At 47.8% G+C, this 24,880-nt stretch overlaps 2 protein-coding genes across 33 annotated transcripts in view; one reads left to right on the top strand and one right to left on the bottom strand.

Annotated features, from left to right (window-relative positions):
• The window catches only part of SPIDR (scaffold protein involved in DNA repair), a 315,912-nt gene extending 293,628 nt beyond the window's left edge, over positions 1-22,284 (top strand). For 6 of the 32 annotated variants that reach the window (XM_085022432.1, XM_021090640.2, XM_085022430.1 and 3 more), the window contains 9 exons: positions 325-412; positions 1,255-1,398; positions 1,490-1,549; positions 3,717-3,921; positions 4,827-4,973; positions 17,823-17,916; positions 18,692-18,809; positions 18,999-19,052; positions 21,739-22,284. In XM_085022432.1, the coding sequence (XP_084878558.1) occupies positions 325-412; positions 1,255-1,398; positions 1,490-1,549; positions 3,717-3,921; positions 4,827-4,973; positions 17,823-17,916; positions 18,692-18,809; positions 18,999-19,052; positions 21,739-21,903 (1,075 nt within the window). In that variant the 3' untranslated portion in view covers positions 21,904-22,284. Of the gene's footprint in view, positions 1-324; positions 413-1,254; positions 1,399-1,489; positions 1,550-3,716; positions 3,922-4,826; positions 4,974-5,060; positions 5,323-17,095; positions 17,208-17,822; positions 17,917-18,515; positions 18,810-18,998; positions 19,053-21,738 lie in introns of all 32 variants that reach the window. The other 26 variants (XM_085022434.1, XM_085022424.1, XM_085022421.1 and 23 more) reach the window with 12 other exon arrangements.
• A 422-nt stretch (positions 22,285-22,706) lies between these two features.
• CEBPD (CCAAT enhancer binding protein delta) lies at positions 22,707-24,243 on the bottom strand. Its single transcript, XM_005663091.3, has one exon. It carries the CDS (start codon positions 24,210-24,212, stop codon positions 23,442-23,444), a length of 771 nt encoding a protein of 256 aa, XP_005663148.1. The 5' UTR covers positions 24,213-24,243; the 3' UTR covers positions 22,707-23,441.
• Between the last annotated feature and the right edge of the window lie 637 nt (positions 24,244-24,880).

Here is a 24,880-nt window from a genome sequence, read left to right as displayed (position 1 = left end):
ATGTACCACATCTTTATCCAGTCATCTGTCACTGGTCATAGAGGTTGCTTCCATGCCTTGGCTATTTTAAATAGTGCTGCTATGAACATATGGGTGCATGGATCTTTTCGAATTAGAGCTTTCTCTGCGTATATCAGGTGCATCATAATTTAGTGAATAGTCTCCTTCCTGTCCTTAGGCAGTCAGGTTTGAAGGTCTGTATGTCTGTGTGCCACCGTCTTCATCACTCGTCCTTAATGGTGGTTCCTTGGCATTTGGCCTGGTGTCTGTGGAGCAGGTTTGTGTGTGACCAGCTCACTTACTAAACATCTCTTCTTTTTCCAGGATGGCAGAACTTTTCAGCTTGATCGACACCATGTGGCCTCCAGTGGCACTTCTGAAAGCACCTGGCAACAGCCCAGCCTGTGAAGAGGTAAGCCCAGCACTGAAGTGCTTCCTCTGGTCGCACCTGCCTTGTGCCAGATGCTGAGTGAGGTGCACAGCTCAGTCCACACCCCGAGAAGCCCAGTCCCAGGAGCATGAACCAGACCCACTCGCCTCCCTGGCAGGAGCTTTCCCCACTGAGCTGTGTCCATCCTTCCTGAGGTTACTTTATGGTGACGTCTCTCGACTATCACCATCACACACCCTGCACAATGAGGGTCTCAGCCTCACATCAAACAAGACATGGGGTAGGTTCTCCCAGCACCTTCCAGTCAGTAGTAGAGCTGACACTCAGTCACCAGTTAGAACAGAAATTCAGTAAACAAATTCATGGCTCAACCCCTGGCTGAGTCAGGGATTTCCCTTTCCTTCCTCATCAGAATGTTTATGGTAGCTGTTTACAGATAGCAAAATTGACTGATTAAAATGTGTCTCTCCTTTCTACTTGGAGTCTTATTTATCCACCAGGCTGGCAGCACTACTTTGGGCCATAGCTCCCCAGGCTGAAAGCTGGGGCCACCTGGCTTGCGCAGTGACTGGACCTGTGCTAGGCCAGCAGCATAGTGGTCAGAAGCTGTTTCTAGATTATTTACAGGGAAGAAGTTTCTGAATGTGTTCTCAGTGTACTCTGAAGGATACATTTCTAAAAGGAAATCTGGAATCAGTAATGAATTCAGAAGCACAGAAGTTTTTATGCTTGGTCCCAGAGGGAGACAGCATGACTTGTTTCTTACAGAGCCTTCCAGAGAGTGGTCTGCATCTATGAATAAGTATGTATCAAAAAGTAGCTTTATGTTAATAGTGTTATACTTTTGTCTTCATTTTGAACAGGAAAAAAACCATCTGCCTCCTCCTAGCTTCTGTTATATCCTCACTGCACACCCAAATCTGGCACAAATTGATATCATTGAAGAAGACCCCATTTCTAAGCTGTACCAGCCTCCAGTTCCCCGCTTCTTAAAGGAAATTCTCCAGGTGGCGTCTTTGTTTCTACCACGGTCTCAATTAGTTTGCTGTGTCTGTGCTCTCAGGGAGACATTACTCACCGTTTTTAATGCTTTTCCAGACTGGTGGCCTCTGTACCCGTTGCAGTTTCTATGCCAGAGTGATTTACCGAAGACCACAGGTAATCAGTCTCCTCTTTCTTGTTAAGTGTTATACAGGTTTTTAAAAGATAATATCTCTCAGAAATTAATGGAATACCAAAATAGAAACAAAATTCACCTGTGGAGTTCCCACTGTAGTGTGGCAGGTTAAGGACCTGGCATTGTCTCTGTGGCAGCACAGGCTCAATTCCCAGCCTGGTGCAGCAGGGTGAGGATCGGACATTTGCCACAGCTGTGGTGTAGGTCACAGCTGTGGCTCAGACTTGATATATGGCCCGGGAACTTCCACATACTGCGGATGCAGCCAAAAGAACAAATCCACTTGTGGTAAAACACTAATAAATCCATTCCTTGTGCAGTGGGACTGCAGCCACCAGGATAGTATTAGGGTGTGAAGCAGGCAGGTTGTGGAAAGGAAAGAGAAGCTGAACCTCATTTCCGGGGTGAAAGTAGACATTTCAGGATTGAGCCTTTTCTTGCACAGTCAAGGGACCCTGTGGTGCCTGTGAGGCTTCATGCAGTTCTGCAGAGCGGCGACCCACAGGTCAGCTAGGCCAAGACCAGGGAAGGGGTGCTCTCAGCAAGCCAGGAATCCCTGCTGGACCTTAACTCACAAGGGAATGTCCCTGTGTCACAGTCATCTGAGAGGGCATGGATATGTCCTTCCAGTCATTTAACAGAATTAGCACCTCTCCCGGAACAAGAAGGTGACTGATATTAGTCACCAGCAGCACTCCTGCAAGCCATTCTAAGTCCCTGCTTCACAGGCAGGGAACAGCCCCCAGTGAGGACACAGTCCAGCACCTCGTGTGCCTCTTACTTCCAAGGCTGACTGCGCTCCTTCACCCGCTGTCAGCGGAAAGCTTGGGTGCACTGAAGCTTGGCACCTTGCACATGCATGTTACCCTGAATGCATCTCAGGTGGCAAGTGAGAGACGTCAGTGGTTCATGATGTAGCTGCTGTTACCTGCAGGTAGAGTTACCTCGGCACGAGCAGCAACCTTGTGGCTCTCACTCCGCCTGCTCCTGCCTGCAGCCCGGAAGTTGTGGTACAGGAAGCAGATGTCCAGGGCTGACCCCACAGCCAGTTCTCAGCCACCTGCCTAGTGGAGGCCGAAGGCAGTTGTTGGCCTCACTGAGCAAAGGAGCCTGGCTCAGGGCTGGCTGAGAACATGGACCCCCTTCTGTCCCAAGAAACAGGCTTCCCTTAGCACAGGCACTTCCTGGCAGCAATCATGGGGGTGTATGTACAGAGGACTAGGGAGCCAGTGGAACAGATTCCTCAATTCACTGCATTTCTTTATACTTCCTATATTCTGCTTTTTGTGGGAAAGAAAATCAGTGGAACCCAGCTTCCTCAAAGAGGATTTGGAATAAGCTAAGTCCTGGGGCAAACCACCTATATGCTCTAGGGTGCTAACCATCCACTTTAGAGTGCACGTGAGTCACTGCAAGAAAGATTCAGTTGTGCAGTTCCCTGGTGGTGCAGCAGATTGAGGATCCAGTGTTGTTGCTGCTGTGACACAGGTTTGATCCCTGGCCCGGGAACTTCTGAAGGCTGTAAGTACAGCCAAAAATTAAAAAATAAAGTAAGATTATTGCTTTGAAAAATAATTTTGGGAGTTCCCGTCACGGCTCAGCCGTAACAAACCCAACTAGTATCCATGAGGATGCAGGTTCAATCCCTAGCCTTGCTGAGTGGGTTAAGGATCTGGCATTGCCGCGAGTTGTGGTGTAGGCCACAGATGTGGCTCAGATTCCACGTTGCTGTGGCTGTGGTATAGGCCGGCAGCTACAGCTCCATTTCAACCCTTAGCCTGGGAACTTCCATATGTTGTGGGTGCGGCCATAAAAAGTCAATAAAAATAAAAGTAATTTTGGATAGGAGGTCCTGTCATGGCTCAAAGGAAACAAATCTGATTAGTATCCCTGAGGACACAGGTTCAATCCCTGGCCTCACTTGGTGGGTTAAGGATCCAGTGTTGCCATGAGCTGTGGTGTAGGTCACAGACACAGCTTGGATCTAAAATGGCTATGGCTGTGATGTAGGCCAGCGGCTATAGCTCCAACTCGACCCCTAGCCTGGGAACCTCCATATGCCGCAGGTGTGGCCCTAAAAAAAAAAAAAGTTGAGGGGTATAAGAATAGCTATTAAGTTACAGCCTTGACTGTGTCTTTAAATTATAGGTAAACAGTTTGCTTCCAGAGCCAAGGGAGATATGGCTGGTGGTGACCGACATTACTCTGCAAATGCAGGATGAGGACTCTGGACTCCCCAGAACCATGCCTGTATGTGTGGCCCCCTCATGTGTGCTGGGCCAGGATGTCCAAGACGCGCTCTCCAAAGCCACCTCCCAGAGCTTCCTCTTCAAGGATGCTCTCCGAGACCAAGGTATATTTTCCTCTTACTGGCAGCTTTGATGCCAGAAAATAGCTTTGTGCATTCTCGATGCCTCTGCCTTGCTCCGGAACTGCTGGCCCATCCCGAAGTCCACTGCAGACATGACCCCTGTGATGGCTGCCTGGACAGAACCAGAGGCCTCTGCAGTGCTGACCCAGCTACAGGGGACACCAGGGATTACACAGGGGTGGTCTGTTAGGGACACACTTTACAGGTGCGGAAGTCACCTGAGGCCACTGCCTGCAGCATCATTTTTTAAAACAGACCAAAGGCTAGGACGTTTAAATATATACAGTCAGCCGTCAGTATCCACCCCACTGCGGACACCAAAGTCTGCAGGTACTCCTGTCCCTTCTGTAAAATGATGTGAATGATGTGACCTGCACATGTCCTCTTACACTTTAGATTATCTCCAGACCACTTACAGATGTCTGTGCTGTGTAAATAGTTGCCCATGTGCAGCAAAGTCAAATTTTACTTTTCAGGACTTTGTGGAACTTTTTCCAAATATTTTCTATCCACCGTCATTTGAATCCATGCTTGTGGAATCTGCAGGTGCAGAACCTGTGGGTTCGGAGGCCTGTGTGCTTATATCACTTAGCCCTTTTTTTTTTTTTTTTCCAGTAATCAGACTAGGATCTGGCCTATATTGTATTTTTCCATTTATAACTTGCATGACACAAAATTTGCCTTTCTGAATCAAATTCAAGCCAGGTGTTTGTGTGTGTTTCCAGGTCAGTGCACAAGACATTGAGCTTCCTTTCTGCCCAGCACTGTGTCTGTCTGTGATACACAGGGACCCCTCGGCAGTGCCCTTGGCCCTCTCCCCACCCTAACCCCAGAGAGCTCTTACCCCAGACCCCACGGCTGTGATAGCTGAGTGTCTCTGTCTGCAGGGCGGATCCTTTGTGTTGGACGCACTGTCCTCTTGCTTCCAAAGCCCCATCTGGATGTGGCTGCTGGTGCCTGGGAGCTGCCAAGCCCTGTGAGGCTAGATGACCTGGATTCTGTCACTCAGGTCAACTCCACTTGCAGTGTTCAAGGTGGGTAGTCAATCTTGATGGAAGAGGTGTTTGTATTTTCTTAAATATCACATTTATTTTATATTCCTTTACTCTTTATTCATCCAGTATTTGTTGAAGCCTGACATGTTCCAGACATTGGCTGCATAAGTAAAAAAATCAGAAGAGACCCCTGCCTCTCAAACTCGTGGTCTGTGTAGGACAGCCAAACTCAGCCCCGAAGCCTCCAGTGCTCTTCCAAGTGCCAGTGCCTGGACCTTCCTCACCTGTGGGAGCCTTGAGCCCAGTTGGAGGGGGGAGGAGGGGGGTGGTTAGACAGAGGGGCGGGGCAGGAAGAAAGCAGACCTCTCACAGACCACAGCAGGACAGGGTGAGCACCCGATCTGGAAGGAGGGGTCTGGAGGAAGGCTGACCCGTGAGGTAGGGGTGGGGCATGGCCTTGGTACAGCCAGGGTGGGGCGAGACAAGGGAGAGGAGTAGGTCTGGAGGTGGGTTTAGCCGGGAGGAAACTTGACAGGTGGGGCAACAAATCCAGTCCAGAGGGAACACGATGTGGGTGGTAGGCAGGAACCTCTGTGAAGGTAATGCACTTTCCAGAAAGTACAGAAATTCTGAAAATAACCTTGAGGGCCTGTTTCCTCCACCCTTGGACCCCTAGATTCCTGAACCCCATTATGAACAGCAAAAGCTGTGATCCCACTGTTGCTTGAATCCACAGTCCCCTGTGTGCCTGGGAGTTGAAGCTGTGATCATTGTGTTGAGGTCATTTGGATTTTCCCCTCTTTACATCTCCTTTCACTGTTAGTATCAAAACATAACTGCTACAGCTTATCAGTCCTGAATAAGCGGGCTCTAAGTCACTGCATGTGGGTCTCCCACTTTCTCTACCCTGAAACAGGGGTAATAGAACTGACCTCAAAGCACTGTTGAGGTGTACGTGAGACGCACTTGTGAGGCTATGGAGCTGGGGGAAGAGGCCAACACTCAGTGCTTCCACTGCCATAGGCTGGTGACTGAGGGCTGGGGGCTGGAGCTGGTGACGCAGGGGTCATGGCCCTGGGATGTTCAGGATTGCTCAGGCAGAGTTGGTAAAGGCTTTCCAGACAGGAGGGAGGACAGCGAGAAGGCCTTCATGGTGCGGCTGGTTCTGTCTTGCTCTGCTGTCCCAACCATGCTAAGGAGGTGGAGTGATCGGATTTCTGTCCTCAAGAAGCAGTGCTTTCAGCACCATGGAGAGGCTTGGTGCAAAGCTGGGGCTGGCTGTCGGCAGGGAGACCATTGCACTGCCATTTGGAGGAGTGCGGGTGAGGGTGGCTGAGAGTCTGCGAGGCTGAGCAGCCCCTAGCAGACAGGCAGTGAGGACAGAGCATGTGCAGACCCTGGGTCATCTGTCATAGCCTGTGGCCTCCAGCCACCTGTGGAGAAGCTCCTATCCCCTCCCCTCCCTCAGAGTGGGGATCACTCCAGGGCTCAGAGCAGAGAAGGGTGAGGAAGCATCCCCCATTCAGAAGTCACCACTCAGGCCTTAGGGGAGCAGACATCACCACCACCCAGAGCACCGAGGAGGGTTTGGACCCTGACCCACTCTTAACTGCAGCCAGGAAGTAAGGGACACAGGCCGAGGAGATGTGCAGACACTCGTGGGAAGGGGAGAGGAGAGACCCAATCTTTCTAAGGAACCTCTTATTTTTTTTCCATCTTTTTGTCTTTTAGGGCTGTACCCGTGGCATACGGAGGTTCCCAGGCTAGGGGTCCAATCAGAGCTATAGCTGCTAGCCTACACCACAGCCACGTCTGCAACCTACACCACAGCTCAGGGCAGTGCCAGATCCTTAACCCACTGAGCAAGGCTAGGGATTGAACCCGCATCCTCATGGATGTTAGTCGGGTTCGCTAACCACTGAGCCATGATAGGAACTCCAGAACCTCCTAATTTTAAAAATAATTTATAATGAGACTTAAAACACATAAAATTAACCATTTTAAAGGGAGAAATTCAGTGGTAATTAGTCCATTTACAATAGTGTGCCACCACTTCCTGTTTTACATTTTGTCTTTTGTCATTTCAGTGGCTTTGAAAAAAAGTGGCATCTAGTTTTTGATCACAGTGTAATTGAGGTGAAATCTACCCTTTTAAAGTGCACAACTCTACTGTTTCTAGTGTATTCACACAGTTGTGCAACCATCCCACTAACTAGCTTCAGAGAGAAATGCTGTGTCTGTCAGCAGTCGCACCCAGCTCCCTCCCAGGCTCTGGCACCCACCCCTCTGCCCTCTGTCTTCATGGACACTCATGTAAATGAGTCATACATTCCATGTTCCTTGGTTTCTGGCTGCTTTCACTTAGCAGAACATTTTCAAGACTTTTTTTAGGCGTCATTTCTTTCTGTGGCTGAATGTTTCACCGTATGGCTAGACCCTGTTTTGTTTATCCATTTATCAGTTGACATACATTTTTTTATGATTTTTATTTTTTCCATTATAATTGACTTACAGTGTTCTGTCAATTTCTGCCATACAGCAAATTGACCCAGTCATACATATGTGTGTGTGTATACATATACATATATATACTTTTTCTCACATTACCCTCCATCATGTTCCATCAAAGTGACTAGATATAGCTCCCTGTGCTATAAGCAGGATTTCATTGCTTATCCACTCCAATTGCAATAGTTTGCATCTATTAACCCCAAATTCCCCGTCTCTCCCACTTCCTCCCCCTCCCCATTGTCAGCCACAAGTCTGTTCTCTAAGTCCATGCATTTCTTTTCTGTGGAAAGGTTCATTTGTGCCATATATTAGATTCCAGATATGAGTGATATCATATGGTATTTGTCTTTCTTTTTCTGACTTATTTCACTTAGTATGAGAGTCTCTAGTTGCATCCATGTTGCTGCAAATGGCATTATTTTGTTCTTTTTTATGGCTGAGTGGAATTCCATTGTGTATATACACCACATCTTCTTAATCCATTTGTCTGTTGATGGACATTTAGGTTGTTTCCATGTCTTGGCTCTTGTGAATAGTGCTGCAATGAATAGTGCTGAAGTGCTGCAATGAAGATACAGGTGCAAGTGTCTTTTTCAATGAAAGTTTTGTCCGGATACAGACATACATTTTTTTGATATTATGAATCATGCTGCTATGAATGTTCATGTAAGGCCTCTGAGTAGACATCTGTTTTCTATTCTTTGGGTGTATTTCTGATGTTTTAGATAGTTTTCATGTGAACCATGATTATAAATACAGCATCAGTAGAATGAGAAAGAAACTGTGATACCTCCATGCTTGATGGGGAGGCGTCCACAGAAAGTGACCCTCCAGAGAGACAGAAGAGGAGACTGAGATTAGATGCTCCAGGTCCACACAGGATGACAGAGGGCAGTTTCAGGAGGTAAAAACCAAGGCACAAGAATCCACTGTCCACTCCAGCCTCCCTGGAGAGGGTGGTGTTCATGGAGGGTCTTCCAGCACTGCCATGAGTGACACATGGGCAGTGGACGGAGAGCTGAGCCAGCAAAGTTCATCTCATGCCCCTAGAGCAGAGCTTTGTAGCAGGCCACCTCACTGCCCTCCACATCCTCACCAGTGTTTTAGTTTGTCAGCCACTGACCAGTGTGTAGTGTTTCTCACCGCTCTTCCCTGGTGCGTGTGATGTGGAGACGTCCATGCGCTCATTTGCCATCTGTGCATCTTCCATGGTAAGGTATCTATAGAGAGATGTGGCCCTCTTTTTATTTAGGGGTTCATTTTTTTATAAGAGTTTTTGGTACATTTTGGATAGCAGTCCTTTATCAGATTTGTCTTTTGCAGATCTCTTTCCCATCTTTGGCTTGTCTTTGCATTATCTTAATACTGGCTTTTGCAGACCAGTTTTAACTTTAATGAAGTCTAAAATCAGCTTTTTCTTTCATGAATTGAGCTTTTGGTATTCTGTGTAAAAACTCATTGTCAAACCCAACATCACCCAGATTTTCCTCTTTTCTTCTAGGAGTTTTGTAGTTTTACATTTTATATGTTAAGTCTCTGATCCATTTTGAATCAAATTTTGTGGAAGGTGTAAGTTCTTTTTCTAGATTCATTTTTATTCATGTATATTATCAGTTGTTCCAACACCTTTGTAAAGACTGCCCTTTCTCTGTTAAAATGTCAAAAATCAGTTGACTATATTTATGTGGGTTTATTTCTGGGCTCTCCATTCTGTTGCACTGATTTATTTGTTCTTTCAGCAGTTCAACACTGGCCTGCTTATGGTAGCCCTGTTGTGTCTTCAAGTTGGGCTGAGTCAGTCCTCCAGCTTTGTTCTTTTTCAGTATTATCTGGCTATTCTAGGTCTGATCTTTGATTTCTTTGAGCAGAGTTTTGCAGTTTTCCTCATATAGATCATATATGTATTTTGCTACATTTATACTTAAGTGTTTTATTTATTTTAGTGTTAATGTAAATGCTATTGTGTGTTTTTAATTTCAAATTCCATTTGTTCATTGTTAGTGTAAAAGAAAGCAATTGACTTCTGTATTTTAACCTTGTTTCTTACAACCTTGTTATAATCATTTTGTAGTTCTAGATTTTTTGTTGATTTGGGGGGATATAATACATAGAAAACTGTCATCTGTGGTCAAGGACAGTGTTTTTCTTGATTTTCAATCTATATGCCTTTTATTTCCTTTTCTGGCCTTCTCACTTTAGCCAGGCCTTCCAGCACCTGGCCAAAGAGGAGAGGGGACTTCCTTGCCCTCTTCCTGATCATAAGGAGAAAGCATCAACTTTCTCACTATTAGGTATGATGTTAGCTGTAGGCATTTTGTGTATTTGTTGCTTTGTCTACTAAAGATAAATAACTCTTTATTGCACACATGGAAGGAAAAGATAAAACATAGCTCTCCTGCCCTTCTTGTCCTGTCCTCTTCCTTTCCGCCCTTTTGTTTGTTTCTGTGTGTCGTTAAGATCGATAACGTTTTGTCCTGTAGCTATAAAGCCTTGCTCTTCGTCTACGGGTTGATTCTCAAAGATGAAGCTCAGTAAGTGGTATTTTATTATTATGATTATATAAATACTTATTGCTGAACAGGAAACTAGTATATATACCACACTTTTCTTGTATGGTTTTTTTCGTGGAGTTTTATGTTGACTTTTATTTTTGTTGCACTGCCTGCCTCACTCTAATTATTTTCCAAATCCTCAAAAATGGTGTCAGATTTTTGGAATCACCCGTTTCCTTTGTCCTTTCCCTCCTGAAGCTGCTGTCCCCCCTTTCTGAGCAAAACCTGGGTCTGTGGTCAGTATTGTCCTAGGCTTCCCTGTATTATCATTTGGGTTTGATTCACTCTTTCCTAAATCACATAGCTTCTTTATTGGTTTCTTCCAACTGTAGGTTTTTGTAAATGTTCTTTTACAAGTTGAGGAAGACCTCTCTCTTCCTAGAATCCTGAGAGATATTATCAGGAGTGGATACTAGATTCTGTCAAATGCATTTTCCACATCTATTGAAATGATCATATAATTTTTCTACTTTAGTCTGTTGATGTGATAGATTACAGTAATTGATTTTTAAAATATTGAACCAGCCTTGTAAACCTGCAGTAAGTCCCATTGGGTCACAGTATAATACTCATTTTATGTATTTGGATTAGATTGCCAATATCTTGTTAAGGACTTTTTCGTCTGTGTTCATGAGAGATACTGGTCTATAGTTTTCCTTTCATGTAATGTCTTTTTCTGGATTTGACATTAGGTGAATACTGTCCTCATAGTTAGGAAGTATTCCCTCTGGTCCTGTCTTCTGGAAGAAATTATAGAGGATTGGTGATAATTTCCTTTTAAGTGTTTGGTAGAATTTACCAATGAACCCACCCTGGCCTACTTTCTGTTTTGAAAGGTTATGAACTATCACTTCAATTTCTTCAAGATAGGCTTACCTCATTTTATTGAGCTTCTGTAGATATTCCTTTTTTTTTTTTTTTTTTTAACTAATTGAAGGTTTATGGCAACCTTATGCCAAGCAAGTCTATCCATGCTGTTTTTCAACAGCATTTCCTCACTTTGCGTCTTAGTGTCACAATTTGGTAATTTGTGCAGTATTTCGGAACTTCTCCTTATGATTGTATTTGTTATGGTGATCTGTGGTCTGTGATCTTTGATGTTACCTTTGCAAAGATTATTACTTGTTGAAGGTTCAAATGATGGATAGCACATCTTAGCAATAAGGTATTTTTTAATTAAGGTATTGTGCTTTTTAGACATAATGTATTTATTTCCCACTTAACAGACTATAGTAGAGTGTAGACATAACTTTAATATCCTTTGGGAAACCCAAAAAAATTCTTGTGACTCGGTTTATTGCGTTGAGTGGTCTGGAACTGAGCCCAGAGTATCTCTCAGCTGTGCCTGTAGCTCTGGGCCTATTCAGATCCCTTGTTTCTTATGGGAGTTTTGGCAAATTGTCTCTTTCAAGAAGTTGCTACATTTCATCTAAGTTAGCAAATTTGTCTCTAACGTTCCTTTATTATCCCTTTAATGTCTCTCATTTCTGATATAAATAATTTGATTCTTCTTTTACTCTTGGTTATCCTAGCTAGAAGTTTATCAGTTTCTATTGATCTTTGCAAAGAACCAACTTTTGGTTTTCTGTTGATTTCCTGTTTTCAATTTCTGCTCCAATTTTTGTTATTTGTTTATATTCTCCTTGCTTTGTTTTTCAGTTTGCTTATTTCTTCTTAAAATGAAAGGTTAGATTGTTATTTATTGATTTTAGGGTGTTTTCTAGTGTTTACATTTATTGCTATAAATTTCTCTCTAAGCACTGCTTTTGCTATACCCACAAGTTTTGATATTTAAAAATTTTCATTTAGCTCAAAATATTTTTAAATAATTTGGGGTTTTCAGCTATCCTTCTGTTATTGATTTCTATTTAATTCCATTGTAGTTTAGGAGCATGCTTAGCATGATTTCTATACTTTCAAATGGGTTAAGGTATGTTTTGTGGCCCAGAATGTGGCCTGTCTGGATGGTGGTCCCATGAGTGCTTGAGAAGAGGGATTAGTGGAGTCATCTCATCTGTAAAACATCAGTGAGACACAGGTGACGGTGCTGCTCACTTCAGCTATGTCCTTGTGATTTTCTGCTTGTGGACCTGTTGGTCACTGGTGCGTATTGAAGTCTCCAAGCATGAATGTAAAATACAGCCCTGGGTCTGTCAGTCTCACCTTGCTATTCTATAAGTTGGCCCATGTAGTTTAGCAGCGTGTTAGGGCACATACATTAAGGACTGTTATGTCTTCTAGGAGAACTGGCCCCTTTATCATTAGGTCATGCCTTTCTATCCTTGATAACTTTACTTGCCCTGAAGTCAGCTTTATCTGAAATGAATGTAGTTCTCCAGTTTTCTCTTACTGTCATGAGCATGGTGTACCTTTTTCCATCCCTTTGCTTTTAATCTCTGTGTGTCTTTGTGTTTGTAGTAGGTTTCTTGAAGACACTCTAGAGTTGGCTCACATTTTCTCTACTCTGATAGTCTCTTTTGTGTATTTAGACATTTAAAGTGAGTATACAGGGAGTTACCATTGTGGCTCAGTGGTTAACGAATCCAACTGGGAACCATGAGGTTTCGGGTTTGATCCCTGGCCTCACTTAGTGGGTTAGGGATCCAGCGTTGCCATGAGCTGTGGTATAGGTTGCAGACGCAGCTCGGATCCCACGTTGCTGTGGCTCTGGCGTAGGCCGGCGGCTACAGATCTGATTAGACCCCTAGCCTGGGTACCTCCATATGCTGCGGGAGCAGCCCTAGAAAAGGCAAAAAGACAATAATAATAATAATAATAATAATAATAATAATAATAATAGAGTATATAATTGGTTAATAGATATCATCTTTATGTTTGTTTTCTATGCATTGACCTTCTTTTTTTTGTTTTCCACTTTCTGCCTTTTCTCATCTTAATTGAGCATGTCATATGATTCCATTTTCTTCTCTCAGTATTATCAATTATACTCCAGAAAAAGTTAGTAGTAGTTGCCCCAGAGTTGGCAGTGTACATTTAGAACCAGTCAAATCAACTTTCGAATAATACTGCCTGCTTCGAGATATAACCATATTCCCATTTCCTCCCTCCAGTCCCTCATAATAGCTGTCATTCACTTCTCTTACCCATAGGCATTGCATCACATCTGTTATTATTTAAGCAAACTATTATCTTACAGATCAATTTATACTAAGGTTAAAGGTTTTACTTTACCCTCATTTATTCCTTCTCTAATGCCCCACCTTCCCTTTGTGTAGATCCAGTTTCTGACCTATACCATCTTCCTTCTTTGCCATTTTAGTAGCAGCATTCTGTGGGTCTCTCTGAAGCTGTCCCGCAGGGTGCAGACGACTGTTACTGCAGTGCAGCCAGATCCTCTGATAAAACCAATTAGCCTGAGAAAAGAAGGCACAGCTGCAGAAACCACCATTGGCAGGGGCCCCCAGCCAAGGGGCAGGAACCAGTTCCCAGACAGAGGGATGGGGACCCCTGCCCTTTAGCCAGCTGTGGGCCTTCCCAGATCCGATTCCATCAGATCCAGAAGAGTCCCTCAGCCTTGCTCTGCTCTGCCCAGTCTGTCCCACAGAGTCCAAGCAGAGCCCCAGGCAGATTGTCCATTGGCCTCAGGGTCTCCCACAGCCACCTGGACCTGGCAGGACAGCAAGCCTGTTCCCTGCACAGAGCATGGCCTGAGAGTCCGTCACTCACTGAGAACCAACATCACCTCTAGGGAGGAACCTCCTTAAGGGGTGGCTTCCAGAGCTGCAGGTAATTCCAGTCTGTTTGGGGGACAGTTTGGGAGTTGGTTCTGTCTTCCTTGCACTCCTTGCCACTCTGCACGCTGCTCACTGTGGACAGTGATCTTCCCTGCCCTGTGTGGGGGATGCAATCACACAAGGGGGCAGAGTCCAGTCCTCAGGCCAGGTGTCAACCTTGAACTAGAAGAAAAAGGTCTGGATTCCCAACTTCTTTCAGCCAGAAAGAAGGGTGAGGAGAATGTGGCAGAGAGCAGGCCATCACTGGAAGGTTTTGGCCCAGGGAACTGTCCACAAAGGACAGCCTGGGGCGATTCCGACAGGACCCTCAGGCAGGACCTTTTCCAAAGTTGTTTTAATAAACTTGTGATAAACCTTCCCAAGCCTAGTTATAACAGATTTCTGTAAATAAGTCAAAGAAAGTAAAGGTTTTTAATAGCAAATTGCAGCCAAGCATGGAGTGTGATGCTACAAACTCTCAAACTCTAAGAAAGTTGTTATTTTCCATCCGATGCTTATGAAGTGAATATCACAGATACTAAAGTTTTAATGGTGCACTTCACAGCCATCCTTGGGTCGCCACACGGGATTTCCATTGATGTGTAGATCTGAGATGAAGTGCGTTTCCTCAGCTCACGTCTTACTTAGTCCCTAATTGGAAGGAACTGCTTACTCGCACATAAATGTAAATGCCATTAACACCCAAAGAAAGCCCAGAGTAAGAGCAACCGTGGTTCACTGCGGTCTTCTTTTTCATCATTCGGTTAGCAGACCCACCTAGGACTGTGTTGGCCTCTGTGCTGACACCCCTGGGGTGGGAGCCCCTCTACCCCCCAGCCTGTGCTCTGCCATTGGTGAAGACATGCCCTTCTGGCTGTGTTATAAGCTCTTATTGGCTTAATTTTTCATCCCTTTGACTTAGTCTTGATCAGATTTGCAAGGACAATCAAATTAGCTGGGCAGCCTTTTCAAAATCAAGATGTATTATTTTCATTTTTAAAAAGCCATTCAAGGATGCATTACATGAATGCATTTTAATAAACCAAGCCTACTAGTTCTCATCATTCTCTTTTATCCTCTGCAGATAAATTTTCTCCTGATGTTTGTTCTAGTGGAAAATGAAATTCTTTGCTCCAAGAGTGGGAAAGATGACTCTTCTGTTTTTCTGGAAACTTAGGTCACATCTTACTTTTTCTCAAATGTCTAATTTCACCACTTTTCAGCAAGGATGGTCTGTGACTTGCAGTGCATCTCAGTAGTATCTGCAATGCTTCATTTCCCAAGAAAATCAGACCAACTCATCCCCTGTTTAAAATGCCTCTCTGACTTCTCATCCCTTCCAAGACCAGGTCTGGAATCCTTAGCAAGACCCTAGGTGGTCCTGGCCTGCTGACCTGACAGCTGTTTCACTTGCATTTCCTTTATGCCTGTTTGGCCTCCAGCCCTGCTGTAGGTACTAGGTGGGCCTCCCTTCCTGCAGCCCCACCTCAGGTCCATTCTTTTAGGAAGCTCCCCTGACACTCAGGCCAGCCTAGAGGGAGTCCTTTCTGCACCTCTGAGGGTTTTTCCCCATTTCTTAGTTTGGCATTTATTCCATGTTTTTTTAATAGACTATTTTTTTTTTTTTTAGAGCAGATTTAGGTTCACAGCAAAATTGAGCAGAAGGTACAGAGACCCCCTGCATTCTTCCTGCCCCCCACTATCAGCATCCTCATCAGACGGTGCTCTTGTTAAAAGTCACCATCGCCCAGGGTCCATGGTTTATGTCAGAGTTCACTCTTGGTGTCGTACCTTCTGTGGATTTAGAGAGGTGTGTGACATGTGACCATCATTACAGTATACAGAATAGTTTCCTTAATGTAAAATCCTCTGTGCTCTACCTGTTCTGCCCTCACTCCTCCTTAGTCCCTGGCAACCACTGGTGTTTTCACTATCTGTATAGTTTTGCTTTTTCCAGAATATCATACAGTTGGAATCATACAGTGCTTAGCGTTTTCAGGTCGACTTCTTTCACTTAGTAATATGCACTTTTAAGGTTTCTCCATGCCTTTTCGAGGCTTGAGAGCTCACTTTTTTTTAGAAAAATCATTGAATAGTGCTCCATTTTCTAGAGCATTAGAGTTTACGTACCCATTCACTTACTGAGAGATGCCCGGGCGGCCTCCATGTTTTGGTAATTATGGATAAAGCTGCTGTGAACAGCTACATGCAGGTACTTGTGTGGACACACAGTTTCAGTCCTTTGGGGAAATAACAAGGAGTGTGATTTTTGGTTGTATGGTAAGACTGTGTTTAATTTTATAAGACACCACTAAACTTCTTCCAAAGTGGCTGCACCATTTTGCATTCCTGTAGCAATGACTGAAAGTTCCTGTTGCTCCACATTCTCATCAGTATTTAGTGTTGGCAATGTCTGGGTTTTGGCCATTCTAATAGGTGTGCAGGGATAGCTCATTGTTGTTTTAAGTTGCATTTTCCTCGTGACATGATGCTGAACATCTTTTCATGTGCTTCTTTGACATCTGGATATCCTCTCTGGTAAGATGTCAGAGTGTTTGGTCCATTTTTTCATTGGGTTATTCTGATTCTTATTGTTGAGTTTTGAAAGTTCTTTATATATTTTGGATAGGCAGTCCTTTACCAGAGTGTCTTTTGCAGATATTCTCTCTTACATTTCATGAAATTTTTACTCCTCTTTTGAGTAAAACTATCCAGTTTCCCAGCCAAATCGGCGGGGGGGGGTGCATGAAAGTATAGATTGTGTCATTTATCCTTATGTTTGAAGTGCTAAGCTTTATCCCACACTAAAGAGCACTGGACTTGGATTTGTTGAATAAGTAAATCACAAATGTTAGAGTGAAAAAGAAATAAGGAAACCAGTGAAGTCACATAAGAGGAGATCCTAACAAATCAATAAGAATATTTAACTAAGGTGTGGAGTTCTGTTCTACCAACCAAAGAGGCAAATACTTAATGTCACCATCAGTGCAGTGGTGGGTGTGGACAATGTGAATCTGAAGGTTCCATGGGAAGCATCTCTGAAAAGGATTCCATTGTCTCTAACCCTCATACACTGTGACACGGTAACTGTGCTTCCATGACTTTCCCAAGGGAAGGGTCCTGCACAGAAGGGGCCAGATAGATAGATGCCAGTTGCCTTGACTGGGGTAGCCTGGAGGCCTGGTGTCCAGTTTGGAGAGTGGTGGAGGGAACCTCAGTAGACAGCATGCAGCAGCCTAAGGGCAGGATGAGATGGTGCAGTGATGGCCTGCTTGGAACAGTGCATGCACGTTGGAAAAGGCCAAAAATGAGAATATTTGGTTAAGTAGTAACATGTCTAAGCTTTAAAACTTGCTCTTGCTAGGAGTTCCCGTCGTGGCACAGCAGAAATAATCCGACTAGGAACCATGAGGTGCAGGTTCGATCCCTGGCCTCACTCAGCGGGTTAAGGATCCAGCATTGCCATGAGCTGTGGTGTAAGTTGCAGACGCGGCTCAGATCTGGTATTGCTGTGGCTGTGGTGTAGGCCGGCAGCTGTAGCTCCACTTCAACCCCTAGCCTGGGAACCTCCATATGCCAAGGGTGCAGCCCTAAAATAGCAACAAAAAAACAAACAAACAAAAACCTCCCTCTTGGAGTTCCCATGTGGCACAATGGGTTAAGAATTTGGCGTTGTCACTGCTGTGGTACAAATTCAATCCCTGGCCTGAGAACTGCATGCCATGGGTGGAACAAAAAAAAAAAAAAAAAAAAAAACCCTTGTTCTTTGTTGGGAGTTCCCTGGTGGTCTAGTGATTAGGATTTGGAGTTTTACCACTACAGCCTGGATTTGATCTCTGGTCTGGGAATTGAGATTCCCACATAAAGCTGTTGCATGCTATGGCCCAAAAAAACAGAAACAAAAAACTTACTCTTTGTTGTAATTTTTTGCAATGGGAATTATAAAAAGTTTAGCAACATTTATATAAACTCAGTGAGAAGCAAACCTGGAGCACCTCATGTTACCATCTTTGACCTGAGGGGTAAAGAGAAGTTGGGGAGGAGGGGGGCAGAGCCGCTTCTGAACCTGGCTCTGCTTCCTGTGGGCCCAGGCTCTGTGGTTGCTGTGGATGAGAGCACCGCCTTCTCATGGCCTGTATGTGACCTGTGTGGCAGCGAGAGACTGGAACGGAGCCCAGAAGACAGGTATGGGGGCAGGGGGCTGGCCTGAGAGACCCCAGGGCAGCAGCAGCCAGCTGGGGATTCCATGATGGCCTTGTGCCTTGGGCCAGGGGCCCAGTGCACAGGGAGCAGGGTCAAGCTGCAGGGAGGCCACATACAACATGTTTTCTCTCGTTACAACTGGGGTTCGGCTCTGCCCCGCACCACCTCCTGTCTTAAAAGTAAGAAGAGCCAGGTTTCCTCAGCTCCTTAATTATCAGGCAAGAGAAAAAGAACTCAGAGCAAACATAACGTGAGACCCACTGGGTCATTTGCAAGCAGATCCCCCTTCCCTGCCCAGCACCACTGCCCCCATCTGGCTCCCCTGTGACTGTCGGCTTACACTGGGGTGTGTCATCACTTTCCTGCTGCTTGAGGCCTCTGAGGGGGTGGTCTGAGGCCTGGACAAGGCAACACCCGGTTGCACTTGGAGACAGAAGGAGTGTCTCTCAGGTTTACTTGGAAGCGGGAAGGAGCAGAGACACTGAGGATTAAAGCAGGTTTTCCTGATCTGGCCCTTCTGGCTTGTTTGCCACCTGCTCAGCTGGGATGAGGCTCCCTGCCCGTGTGCCTCTGTCCTCCAGGCATTCCACACACGGCCAGACCGCTGAGCCTGGGCTGCTTCTGACCTGCTTCAGGACCTGGGTTTCTGGACGTGAATGCTCCACTCTGTCTCGGCAGACCCTCAAGTGTAGGAAGTGTCTGTCCACTGCCAGACCCTTGTGCTCTGTGCCTTCTCTTTGGGTCTTGTTTCCAACAGTAGGCGCACCTTCTCCTGTGGGGCCTGCTCCCGCGTGGTCACCTCACCTCTCTTCAGAAGGCACCTGCAAGTCTTCCTGGACTGCCCCTCTCGACCCCAGTGCACAGTGAGGGTCAAGGTAAGAGCTGGCAGGTGTGGCCCAGCTCTCTTCCTGGGAAAAGGGGAAGGACTCACCCACGGACCACAGTCACCCTGTCTGACCTAAGGCATTGAGGTGGAAGCTGGTGGCTTGGAGCCACATGTCAGTTCTCGGGTCGGGTTGGGGGTGTTTTCGGGGTCCTGACCCAGCCCCTTCCTGTTACTGCAGCTGCTGCAGGACAGCATCTCTTCGCTCCTGAAGTTTGCGGCCTGTGAGGATGGGGTAAGTCCGGGTGCCCAGCCCAGGCCCACATCCTCGCTCTCCTCTGCTGGGTCCTATGACTAGGACCTAGCTGAGCTCTTGGGGTTGGCGCACAGAACACCTGCGGGTCCTAGGCTCCCACAAGGGTGGCCCTCAACCACCTGTTCCCTTCAGGAACCTGGAGACAGGGGAGGGGGTGCTGGTAGGAACACCCTCATTTCATTCAGCCCCTTCTGATGGAGGCAGGCTATACCTTCTACACATTACACTTCTTAGCCACTTACATCCTACTCCTAAAGAGCTCAGAAGGCATGTGTGTGCTCATGTGTGCACCTGTGTGTGCATGGGTGTATGAAGTATGTACACGTGTGCTCTGGGTGAGGGGCCTGGGTGGCCACTCAGTGTTCCCTTGTGCGGCTGTGCACTGGGAGCCGAGTCTAGTTGACCAGAATGCAAGCCGACCCCCACCCCACCCCTGGCTCCATGCAGCGGTTCTCAGAAAGGACGCGGACACATGTGTAGGAGAGGCCTGTGTGGAGACACTGGCCATGAGGCTTGTCTGGATTCTGCCAGTTTTCAGTGTGAGAATGTACACTCACCAAAATCCACGAGAACCACGACTCCATTCCTGGGAACAACATGCAGCTTCTGATTAGGACGCAGGAGTATTTGGTCTCATGCCTCCACTTAACAAGGTCAAGCTCCAGATGTGAAAGCAGTGGAACTAGCTGTGGTCATATAGGCCACTGCTCCTGGGTAACATTACAAGGACAGGAAATGTGCTGTCTTTTTCCTTAGCCTTCACAGAAGGAAAAGTTAAAGGAAGATACATTGCATCTTTTAAAAATAAAGGCACATTTTGTACACACACAAACACACACACACACGCTTTCATTTGACCAGCACATGTGCATGTTTTCATCTCTCCCGAATATAAAACTATAACTTAATCTCCTTTATAAACAGTAATTACTGAAAACCATAGCTACCAAATCTGACTTTTTAAAAAGAGGATTTTTTTCAAGTCAGAGTTCCATGCTTGTACCCCCAGTGGGAGCATGCCTAGGTCCCCTGCCTACACCTGCAGGTACAGCCCTAACAGACAACACAGCCACATGCAGCCCTTCCAGCCCTGTGTGGGCACCTTCCCAACCCAGCGTCTCTATCTCCTTCCTGCTATGTATCCACTGTGTGAGGCACCTTGTGGGCTGGGTGAAGGATCAAGGGGGCCATGACCTTGATGTCTTGGTCACAAGAGCCCAGGCAGGAGGACTCCCCACTTTTCCAGCCATATCCTCTAACTTCCTTCATGCAAACATGCTGCCAAGGAAGCCAGAGCTAGCTCCCTGCAGGCCACATTGGGGAGGCAAGGGGGTTGGCTCCAGGCCTGTCTCATAGACGGGAAGACAAGCACTGCAGTGTCCATGTCCCAGACCAATACAGGCATGTACTGCTCCAGAACAAGCCATCTCCAGGCCCAGTGCTCCCCCACACTCTGCACACAGGCCTGCTGCCTGGGCGAGGATCCACGGGGCAGCAGCTGGTGCCCTGGAGGCTGGGCTGGATTCACAGGAAGCCCTTCAGTTCCCGGGCAGCTGTTGGGCTCCTTTGGGCTGGGCGGGACCTTCCTGGGCATTGACCAGACAGGCACACAGCCTGGACCCCTCACAGCATGTGTCTGGGTCCCAAGAAGGGCAAAGATAGGCCCCTGTCCTGGCCAAGCCTGGGACACATTCAGTGCCCCTCCCACCACACTCAGTTCAGGAGAAGCCAGCCGGGCACCCAGCCCAGACCCAGGCTGAGGGCAGTGAGGTGCCCACCAAGGAGACACAGACATGCCAGCTTTGGCCATGTCATCTGATCCTCCAGCCTCAGTCTCCTCTGCTAAGACACGCTCATGATGGAAGAGAGGAGTTAGCACTGAACTTGGTTATCATAGACATTGTCAAGTGTCTGGCCCAGGGCGGGGCTGAGGGGCACCCCTGACATTACTCTGCAAGTAGTAGCAGAGGAATTTCCCAAAGGACATGTGACCATCTAGGGCTTCAGTCTCCATAAGATCAACAAGCCTCTCTTTGCTTTCAGCCCCACCTCTGCAAGAAAATGTTCTGAGGTTTGATCCTCAGAGACCAGGAGGGCGCAGCACACCTTTCTGGTCACCTGGTCCCCCTGCCGTCCAGGGCTCTGCATTCCCAAGTAGAGATGAGACTTGCCCAAGTTTAACCAGTGTGAAGGAGAATCTTTCTACAGCGTAGGAAGAAGTTTTAAGCTCAGAGTAACTGGAAGAAACGGGGTCCTGTTACAGAGGAAGTGGGGCGAAAGGAAGTCCTTTGGCCAGAAGTGTTGCTGGATTGGGGAAGTGGGAGCCAGCTACAGGCTGGATGCGTGCTTCCTGCTGGGACACAGGGCTCGGCCCTTGACTTGCTCTCCCCGCAGTTCCTCTCCCAGGACAGCCAGCTGGGAGACGCGCATCCGTGCATCCACTAACACCATAACAGATAATTGTAATGTTCTCGTGTAAAAACTAACTCCAGTATCAGGAAAAAGGAGTTCCTTCCTTTGCTTTTATTGGAGCCTGTTCTCACCTCTGAAGAGCAGGGTCATGGGCAGGGGAAGGACCTTCTGCTCTGTCTCTGGTGTCCTGTGCTGCTGGGAACAGAATGTCCAGGGCTGTTTGCTTTAACCAGCCTACCTTTTATCCCTGCAGAGTTATGAAGTGAGGCGTGTCCTCGGAAAGGAGGTGGGGCCATTAACCTGTTTTGTCCTGTCGGTGACCACCCACCCTACAAGCTGTGTGGGATTGGAGGAGGTCGAGCTCCTGCGTGACGTGAGAGGCCCTTCAGAACACCAGCTGCAGCTGCGGGATCTGTGAATTTTACAAAGTGGCTTCACGGTGGTGGTGGTGGTGGCTGGGAGTTATTGGTTAACTCTGGGTGGAGTGAATGTACTTTATGATCTTGAAATGGAACTCTAGCTTTTCTGGGACAAATGTTGGAAAAATGGTTTTGTAAACTAGAAATCAAAATACTTTTTTCTATGATTATTTTTTTATTACCTTTCTGCAAATTTAGAAACACGTTAAAGCTTAAATAAGCTTGAGGTCTTCATTTTGTGTTTATCTTAGACAGGAATATAGTAGAAAAAATTATTTTGTTCCATTGTAATTTTAAAGTGTTCAAATTTTACCATGATTCAGCATGTTTTTTTGTACTTCCTTTAACATTTCCCCAAAGAATACCTTGCAAAGCTTAAACCTTTGCCCTCTATTGTGCTATCACTGCTCTCCATAATCAGTGTCCAACCTAAGCATTTTGCAGTTCAGTGCTTTTCGTAAAGTGTTCTGGGGAACTATGTCAGAGGTAAAACTTTCTCATGAAGTGTAGGTAGAGTAACTGACCTAACGATAGCTACCTTACAGAGACACTGAGAGGTCTGGTTAGTCTGGCCCAGCCCGGGCCGGAGCCAAGATTATGGAAACTGGGAAAGCTCAGTTATCCTTCACTGTGTTGGCAGAGATCTGAGTTTAAAAGTAAAACCACGGATTAATTATCTCTGGACACTAAAGATCTTGCATTTCCTCCCTTATGACTACATAATCATGACAGGCCACAGTTAATTCATTACATAATATAGATGTAGCAGCCAAGACCAAGAAAGGGTGCCTAGTACCCACACTCTTGGGGGAAAGGCTTTATTTATTCGTCCATATTAAGCGTTGAAACATTACAAGTACTGGCAAGGTAGCTGGTTTTAAGTAGCTTTGTGACTGTTTCTTTTCATCTCCTACGTGACTTCTGTACTTGACACACCTTGGAAGTCTACTTAAAGCTGTCTACAAGACTGAGCAAAGGGAAAGCAAATCCCATTACAGTCAAGGTGAATCAGACGTTTTCGGATAACCTCAGCCCTCTTTCTCCCCGTCCCTGGAGCCCCCACTCGAGGTGGGGCGCGCTCCAGCAAGTTTCTGACACGATCCCGGGGCGCCTTCCACCTGAGAGGGTCTCCTCAAATTAACCCGCACGTCCTCAGGTGTAGTTCGGCCTGTTTGAGAAGCAAAGCCATGGTCTTCCAGGAACCCGGCCCCAGGGCGCAAGCCGGCCAGACGCGCCCTCCCCGGCGGGTCCGAAGGGCCTTGAGCGCAGGAATCAAGGTGGGTCTAACGCATCTTTATTTTTACAAATACTGTAAAAATCAATATAAAAAAGTGAGCATGCTCAGTCTTTTTTTCGTATCTACAGTACAAAGGCTAGTCTCGAAAAGTCTCTTACGAATGTACCTTAGCTGCATCCTAGGGGTAGGATGTAGAGAAGCTGCCGTCATAGTAACTTAGGGTCCACGCGACAGCTGTCCAAGTCCCAGACCGGCCAGGCAGCTCCAGGCACTGCGGCCGCAGTCCGCGCGCCCCCCGCGTCACCGCGCGTCCGCCGCCCCCGCGCCGGGCAGGAAGGGTGCGCCGGGTAGCTGCTTGAAGAATCGCCGCAGGCCGGCTAGGTCCCGTGTGAGCTGCTCCACGCGCTGTTGCAACTTCTCGTTTTCGGCTGAAAGCTCCACCAGCTTCTGCTGCATCTCTTGGTTGCGCCGTTTGGCCTTGTCACGGCTCTTGCGCACCGCGATGTTGTTGCGTTCGCGCCGCTGCCGATACTCTGGGCTGCCGCGGTCCGGGCCCCGCTTGCCCGCTGCTTTGTCGCGTGCGGGCCCTGGCGCTGGGGGCGCGGGGCTGCGGCGCGGCGGCTCGGGCGACGCGGGAGGCGTGGGTTGCGCGGCGGCCGCCAGGCTCACCACCGTCTGTGCGCACGCGGCCACCTGCGCGGGCAGCAGCGAGCCGGGCGCGTCGCCGTCGCCCCAGTCCGGCTCGCGCTTGAGCGGTCGCGGTGCGGGGCCGGGGCCCGCAGGGCGCGCGGGGGCCCCGGGCAGCAGCTCCAGGGCGCCAGCCTTATGGTTGCTGTTGAAGAGGTCAGCGAAGAGCTCGTCGTGACACAGCTCCAGGGTGGGCACAGCGGCCATGGAGTCTATGTAGGCGCTGAAGTCGATGGCGCTCTCGTCGTCGTACATGGCGGGAGCGGCCGGCTCAGTTCCGCGACCAGGCTTCCCTGCGCGGCCAGGCTCGTAGAAGGCGGCGGGCTCCGCAGACCAGGGCGCGCCGCGCGCTGGGCCGTCTAGGCTGAAGAGCGCGGCGCTCATGGCGGCGTCGAGCCGACAGCGAGCGCGGTCCCCTGGCGGTCCGGGCGCAGCCTTTTCTAGCCCGGCTGACGCGCACGCTCCGCCCCGGCCGCGGACCGCGGGACCCCCGCCCGAGCGCCTCCCCCGCGCTTCCTGCCCGCCGGCCCGGCCCGCGCGGCGCTGCCGGGAACGACCCTCCCTCGGCCGCGCCTCCTTCCTGCTGGTGGGTCGGGGCCTCTGCTCCCGCGGCACCGGGGCGGAACCAGAGCGGAGGGCGGCGGGGACTCTGCACGGGGGCGCTGCCTCGCAGCTTCAGGGAATTTGGGTCTTGGTGCTTCCCGATCAAGGAGATGGGGAATGGGGGAGGATCGCGACGCTGCCCCGCGGCGTTCCGCTGGCTCCTGGGTGGTGGGTGGGGTCGCTCTCAAACCCCGCGGGCCTGGGGCCAGGGGAAGCTATTTTGAACCCTGCACCCCGCAAGCCCCACGAGCTCGGAGCTTCTAGATAACTCAGTGCCCCGGGCGAACCCCACCAACTCCCTGCCCCACGAGCCCGGCACCCCTGGCGCTGCTTCCTGGTCCACTAGAGCAGTGCCATCTTGCGGTGGTTTCTTACTTCAGTTTTTTAGGCCGGATTCTTTCTATTCAATATTCCAAAAAAGAAGTGCCTTTGGATCCAGAGCAGTGGGG

The sequence above is a fragment of the Sus scrofa genome, chromosome 4 (assembly GCF_054392235.1).
Source record: "Sus scrofa isolate SSC_HxYL_T2T_F1_AM1 chromosome 4, Sscrofa_HxYL_maternal_Yorkshire_Landrace_v2.0, whole genome shotgun sequence".
Lineage (NCBI taxonomy): Eukaryota > Metazoa > Chordata > Mammalia > Artiodactyla > Suidae > Sus > Sus scrofa.
Note: the sequence above shows the minus strand (reverse complement) of the source record. Positions and strands in the feature narration are given on the sequence as shown.

What these genes read in the sequence shown, in the direction of transcription:
- CEBPD (XM_005663091.3), bottom strand. Translation starts at nt 24,212, where the DNA reads ATGAGCGCCGCGCTCTTCAGCCTAGACGGCCCAGCGCGCGGCGCGCCC.